The sequence below is a fragment of the Triticum aestivum genome, chromosome 1D (assembly GCF_018294505.1).
Source record: "Triticum aestivum cultivar Chinese Spring chromosome 1D, IWGSC CS RefSeq v2.1, whole genome shotgun sequence".
Classification (NCBI taxonomy): Eukaryota; Viridiplantae; Streptophyta; class Magnoliopsida; order Poales; family Poaceae; genus Triticum; species Triticum aestivum.
In genome coordinates, this window is record NC_057796.1 from 30449096 (window position 1) to 30455620 (window position 6525).

Consider the following 6525-nt stretch of genomic DNA (forward strand, 5'->3'; position numbering starts at 1 on the left):
GCAACAACTAGCAAGCTCAGATAAAACAAACTGTGGCGACTTCCATTGTATTATTAGTGCAGATGCATTGCATACAACTACGCAATTAAACCAGAACTAAGCTAGACATATACTGTATAGAAAACAGAACTACAACGAGTAAGCTCATATAAAACAAATTGCAGCGACATCTACTGCATTATTATTCGTGCAGATGCACTGCATACATGTACATATATGAACCACCACTAAGGTAAGCATATATATAGAAAACAAAGCAACAAGTAGCAAACTCATATAAAACAAATCGCGCAAAAGTCTACCCAACTATGTCCATACAAAATGCCTTATATAAATACATAATACGATAAACTGGCCATGATTAGGGTCCATAATATGAACGACAAATAATACAAGATTAAAAATTCCCTAGCATGACGGATTACAACCACCCAATCTACATCAGAGTAGATATATACATTTTCCTATCTTTAAGTAGCTACTCCTACAAGCTGAAGTTGCAACACCCCCCCCCCCCCCCCACACACACACACACACACACTAAGACAGAGAGAGAGAGAGAGATGACAAGCATGGAGGGCGTGGTGATCAAGCACCGGACTGTGGAGGTCAATGACATCTCGATGCACGTGGCGGAGGCCGGCCCCGAGGGGCACTCCAAGGGGACTGTGTTGTTCCTACACGGTTTCCCGGAGCTATGGTACACGTGGCGCCACCAGATGGAGAATCTGGCAGCACGCGGCTACCACTGCGTCGCGCCTGACCTCCGTGGCTATGGCGGTACCACCGCCCCGTCCGACGTGGAATCTTACACTGCCTTCCATATCGTCGGTGACATCGTCGCGCTTCTCAATACCCTCGGGCTTGCAAAGGTATGATTCTGTACATAGGAGCTCGTTGAGGCCGGCCATTCTGATCTATCGAAGACTGATTTTTTTATCAGCATGCTTGTGTGGTTCATAGCCAAAATTTAACACACTGTACTGAGTCAACTTAACCCATGCAGTAAGAAAAAATCTCAACGATTAGAATCCTCCCAAAAAATCTTTTGAAATAAAGTAGTCCTTAAGTGTATGTACGTGTTCCTAAAGTAATTTTTTGTTGAAACATTGATTGGACAAAAACATCAACCTAGTTACTTTTGTCGATCAAACTTGCTAAATTATAGTGTGGCAAACGTAGACATGCTAATCTTTGTGCTGGCGGTCCTTTTGCACTTAGTATTAATTATAAATATCTTTAATTGTTTAGCTTGTAGAATTATACATATCTGTTACATCGGTATCAGTTTTGTTTTTCGGATAGTGGGAAAGTTCTTTTAATGATAAGTCATTTACACTTAAGATTTCTGCAGATTTAGTGATAAAGATGCAAGTGGCCGCTTTTGCCAAGAAAAAAATTGGATAATGGCTGGAGATCACTTTTTTTTTTTGAGAAAGGCTGGAGATCACTTATGTTGTAGTATGAAACCATTAGTGTGCCAAATGATCAAAGCCTTCTTCAAAAATAAACGATCAATGCCTTTGTATCGAACTAGTGTATTAGTTAGTGGTGTCTCCAGTCCAAAACGAGAACCAATACATGTGATGAGCCTTAGTACCACTGATGTCTTCATACGGAGAAATTTGAAATTTCACCATTGCAGGTGTTTGTGGTGGGACATGACTGGGGGGCACTGATCGCGTGGTACGTGTGCCTATTCCGGCCGGACCGCGTCACGGCGCTTGTCAACACCAGCCTCGCCTTCATCCGCAACATCATCGCACGCAACGGACCCGGCTTCGTGAAGCCCACCGACTACTTCAACCGCGCCTACGGCCCCGACTACTACATGTGCCGCTTCCAGGAGCCTGGGGTCGCCGAGGCGCGGCAGTTCGCACCGGCGCACGCTAGGCGCCTCCTGCGGCAGATCATGTGCCACTGCTTCAGCCACGGCGTGGCCTGTGAGGAGGAAATGCACGACAACAAGTACCCGACGTCTACGCTCCCTCCTTGGCTCACCGAGGAAGACGTGGACTACTTTGGCGCCGAGTTCGAGAGGACTGGGTTCACTGGCGGCATCAACTACTACCGCAACCTGGACAGGAACTGCGAGCTGGCTGCGGCGTGGGCGGACGCCAAGGTGCAGGTGCCGACCAAGTATGTGGTGGGTGAAGGTGAAATCACGTACCACTTCGAGGGGGTTCGGGAGTACATCCACGGGGGCGGGTTCAAGGAGGACGTGCCACTGCTAGAGGAGGTGGTCGTCCTCCCCGGCGCCGGCCACTTCATCCAGCTGGAGAGGGCACAGGAGGTCAGTGATCATATCTACGACTTCATCATCAAGTTCTCACCTCCAACCTAAGATGGGATTCACAAGCATCCATCTACTGCTTTGGGTTGTCGGTGTTTGATCTTGCGTGTGTATGTTTGTTCTTGGATCATCTGTTTACCTACCTGTTCCGATTGATAAATGTTGATATGTTGTTAGGGCGGGAGGTAGGGTTTACCAGAGAGGAGATGTACTTTATAAAACAAAACATGTGATATATTAAGTCTTACTACATTTTATATTATGAAGCAAATGTGCCCATGTGTTGCAACAAGAGAAAGAAATTCGCGCATGCCCCTAGCGATTCATCCATGTTGTCACCTCTCCTCTTTGCCACCGTCAACAATGATTGTCACATCGACGTATGTGATCAATCCCAAGGCGGTGAGCATGATCATCACATGTCAACACACCACTTTTCACGAGTCTGTTGCTTCATCAAATTTAAATTCCACGGACCCATGATGATTTGGGGCGCCACCTTGTCTCTTCTACACTCAATGCATCTATCGTCCTCACACTCCTTCCCCTAGTCTATGACCCACCATGTCGTCGTTTTTGTCACCGGTGGTAGCCCTTACCTACACTACACATACTTGTAACGCGTCCCAATCACTAGTACTTGTAGTGATGGTGGGCATCGCCACCATCTCACTTGAATCATGTGCGTTCATACATGATACATTGTTTTCAATATAGCATTGCAGCGGTGGCCAAGCATTGGTTTGAGATATTCGACCACGCCGGGGGGCAACATGTCGTGTTCATGTTGGTTGCTTAAGGCATCTCCAAAGCTGACCCTCAAAGCAGACATTGTATCCGTCCCCGGACCGGTGGGGACCAATGCGCGGGCAATTATGCGGAAGCCGGCTATCCAACCGTGCCAACATACATTTCAAACCGGATTTCAACAATCCGGACGATTCTCATCGAACACGACATAATTCAACATAGTTTGGATAGAAAATAGCATAAGTCATCCGTAAATAGCATGCAAATATCTCTAGTGCAACAGTAGTTCAAATTCAACGAGATAACCAGATGTTCAACATGTTTTTCATGGATAGATCAAATTTAACGATATTAGAATAATCAAAGCCGGCACAGGTCATCCCACACATACTGCCCCTTAACTTTATCCAACAATGTATGTGCGTAATTGGCCTACGCTCTGACATGCAGTACATCACAGCAGCACATGCAGGCTACACAAAGTGTAGAGCAACATTGAGTGAATGATTGAATTAACAAATATATAGAGCAACAAGAAGCAAAACTTACGATCTCTATGGTTGTCGCGCGCAATGGCCACATTGCCTCCACTCGTTCAACTGCACCACAAAACTTCATGACGGAGTTTTGGATGATGTACAATCAATGCCCTAACGATTTCACACAGAGCTCACAGATGATGTGCATGTCGTAGGGCGCAAAGTGCTTTCGCGCATGAAACAAACCATGCATGTGCTGCCAAAATACCCCACCCCTTGCGCTCCTGCCTACAACGATCGCAGATAAGGCCAACCATGTGTCGCACAAATACCCATCCTCCTTCACCGGGTATACTCTAAAACAACATGAAGTTGAAAAATACGCACAATAGCATTTGACTGAACATCTGCCGGAAGTGGAGTTCGCCATGGATGTCGTCGTTACTGGGACGGAGGGTACCTGGCTGCAGACGGATCTTGGGTGGATGACGGCATAGTCCAATGACAACGGAAGCATTGGTGGGGGTTGTGACGTCCTACGATGCCTGGGCAGCCGGCGGAGAAGTACAACAGAGGTGTTGGACAAGGAGGGTGTGGATGCAAAGCAATAGGGGGCAGGAGCGGAGTGGAAGAGAATGTGACCATGAGGTGGTTTGAGTGGGCCGGGGTGTCAGATTCCTACGTGGCAGCGGTACGGCCCAGTTTGCTTCCAATTTGAGGGAAAACAAACGTCAGGACTGCTCCGCGGACCGATAGGGTATCACATTGGATGACAGAATGGGTCCGAACATCGATCCAATAGGACTAGGCGGTTTGAAAGTCAGCATTGAAGATGCGCATAAAACAGAATAATCTAGGGCTGCGCTAATTCGTGGTCTACCGACCTGTATATTTCACCATCAACCTAGTTTTTCTGCTTTACACCGGAAGACCGTGCAGGCATGTAGGCATCAATCATCACAAACTCTGCTGCCGAGCATCATTCGAGAAATCTCTTCGTCACAATTCTAAAACTTCAAAGAATGGAGGGAGTACTTCCAAATTCTCCCCCAGAATAATCTGTTTAGTAGAAAAGATTGACATGTAGACGTGCTTCCAAACCAACAGCCACCCACCCTAAGGGAGAATATCAGGTCATACAAGCACGCAAATGCTCCCATGAGACCAATTTAAAAAAATTCAAGTCTAGACCTGTCAGAAAATATCATAAAATATCATGAATGTTCACAACATATGTGTCTACCACCCCTTAATATTCAGATCACAATTTGAAATACACATTGAGAAACAAAAAAGACAAATCCAGATGTGAATTGTGTCATTTTTACACTATTCATGCTTTTGTCTCTATTGACACTATTTATGTTGGATTTGTCATTTTTGTTTCTTTTTGTGGAAAAAATAATCTTCGGCTGTATCAGATGCTTTTTTTGGGTGGTGCTTTTCCAGAGGGATAAATCTCACAACGGACCTGAGTTATCAATGAACGAAAGCCCGCGCCAAATGACAAAAGCGCCCTCTGGAATTAGGATTCTTGTAGTACAAGTAAAAATATATGAACATTCTGATTTTCCTGGGATAGCTCACGAATACAGCACTGCTAGTACACACATTTTGCTTTCTACTCTCTCTGTAATGAAATATAAAACTTTTTCTGAAAAAGTCTTAATATTTTTTTACAGAGTATCTTTGAAGGAGGACACTTATCACGGCAGCTATTTAATTGCATGGAAGCATCGGCGAGAAAGAAACACCGATTATTGGTTGGGGATCGGTTTCTTCCAAGCAACACACGCGATGATTAGGACATCTTGTCTACGTCTGTTTGGTTCCACTCAACCATAGTACATACGTGCCGTGTATGTTTGCACATTTGATGCTGATTGTAGTTTAAATAATTTGTTAATTAATCAAGCATCACAGGAGCATATACTCTTTCTTTTAACTTCAGGAGCATATACTCCATACAAGTTAGATAAACATGGCATATATATACTACATGCCTGATGAGCGACAAACAAAGTGTCATATCGCATCTGTGTGATAAATGATCCGGCATATATACAGAATTGCACTAAGAAGTTGTGCATAACTACGGTGCTAATCTTTTAGTTTAGTTCAGTGCGGTTCCCACTGAGGCGTGACTAATTTAGAAAGAACAATATGCATGCCTGGAGCTGCTTCCGGGAAGGTTCCGAGGCTCTCTTCAGTTTGAAGACCTATATATGATTCTGTACAGCCGAGCAACCTAAAATTAGTACTCCCGATAGTAGTTTATTAGTCCAAATTGGAAATGGGACGAGCTTTGTCTAGTTTAAACTTTTCATATGTGGATTGTGGACCACCACCATTTCAATTTATTCTTGAATAAATATGCACTGCTTATTGTTGGGTGTGGAGAAATGGTCAAACCATTGATGTCTTGTTTCCAACTTTTAGGGCAGTTTCCACAAGAAAGTTAGATCAAGCTAGTTTTGGATGTACTCCTACATGTAGCAAGTCTTTGCCAAAGTGGGGAAGAGAGGATTGACGTGAGCAACAAGTTCTGGCTTGACCTACTTCTGATCTACTAGTTGAAGAAGTTGCTATCCCAAGTACATTATATTATCGTCGAACACCATTCAAACGATAGCTTTCATGGATACTCACGGCCAATTAATATACACACGTACACACATGTAAGCTTTCTTTGTGAACAAGTGTAGAAATTTGCAAGACTACCACTATGTCTTCTCTACACACGTCTATGCCCATGGTCACCTATGGCCATGTGTTTTCCTCTTGATGCTCCTCTAAGCCTCCTTCTCCGTCAAGGATTAATAGTCCGATATGTACTATGCTATATTTACATTTGTGACATCCCATGTCATTGACTTACCGACCTAGAGTTGTCGATGCAACCATTTCACTTAGCCAATGTCTAGGTACATCCACACATTCATTTCATCTGGTCGTAGGGCCCTTCCCGCCGGAGCGAAATGAACAGATCGAATAAAGATCACC

General features: G+C 44.5%; 1 protein-coding gene across 1 annotated transcript; it reads left to right on the forward strand.

Annotated features, from left to right (window-relative positions):
* Window positions 1-528: 528 nt before the first annotated feature.
* LOC123164095 (epoxide hydrolase A) lies at window positions 529-2559 on the forward strand. The gene is made up of 2 exons (XM_044581512.1): window positions 529-872; window positions 1646-2559. Exons 1-2 carry the CDS (start codon window positions 564-566, stop codon window positions 2342-2344), a joined length of 1008 nt encoding a protein of 335 aa, XP_044437447.1. The 5' UTR covers window positions 529-563; the 3' UTR covers window positions 2345-2559.
* Window positions 2560-6525: the final 3966 nt, after the last annotated feature.

What these genes read in the sequence shown, in the direction of transcription:
- LOC123164095 (XM_044581512.1), top strand. Translation starts at nt 564, where the DNA reads ATGACAAGCATGGAGGGCGTGGTGATCAAGCACCGGACTGTGGAGGTC. An exon ending in ATACCCTCGGGCTTGCAAAG is followed by an intron (nt 873 to 1,645) that starts GTATGATTCTGT and finishes TCACCATTGCAG; the next exon opens with GTGTTTGTGGTGGGACATGA.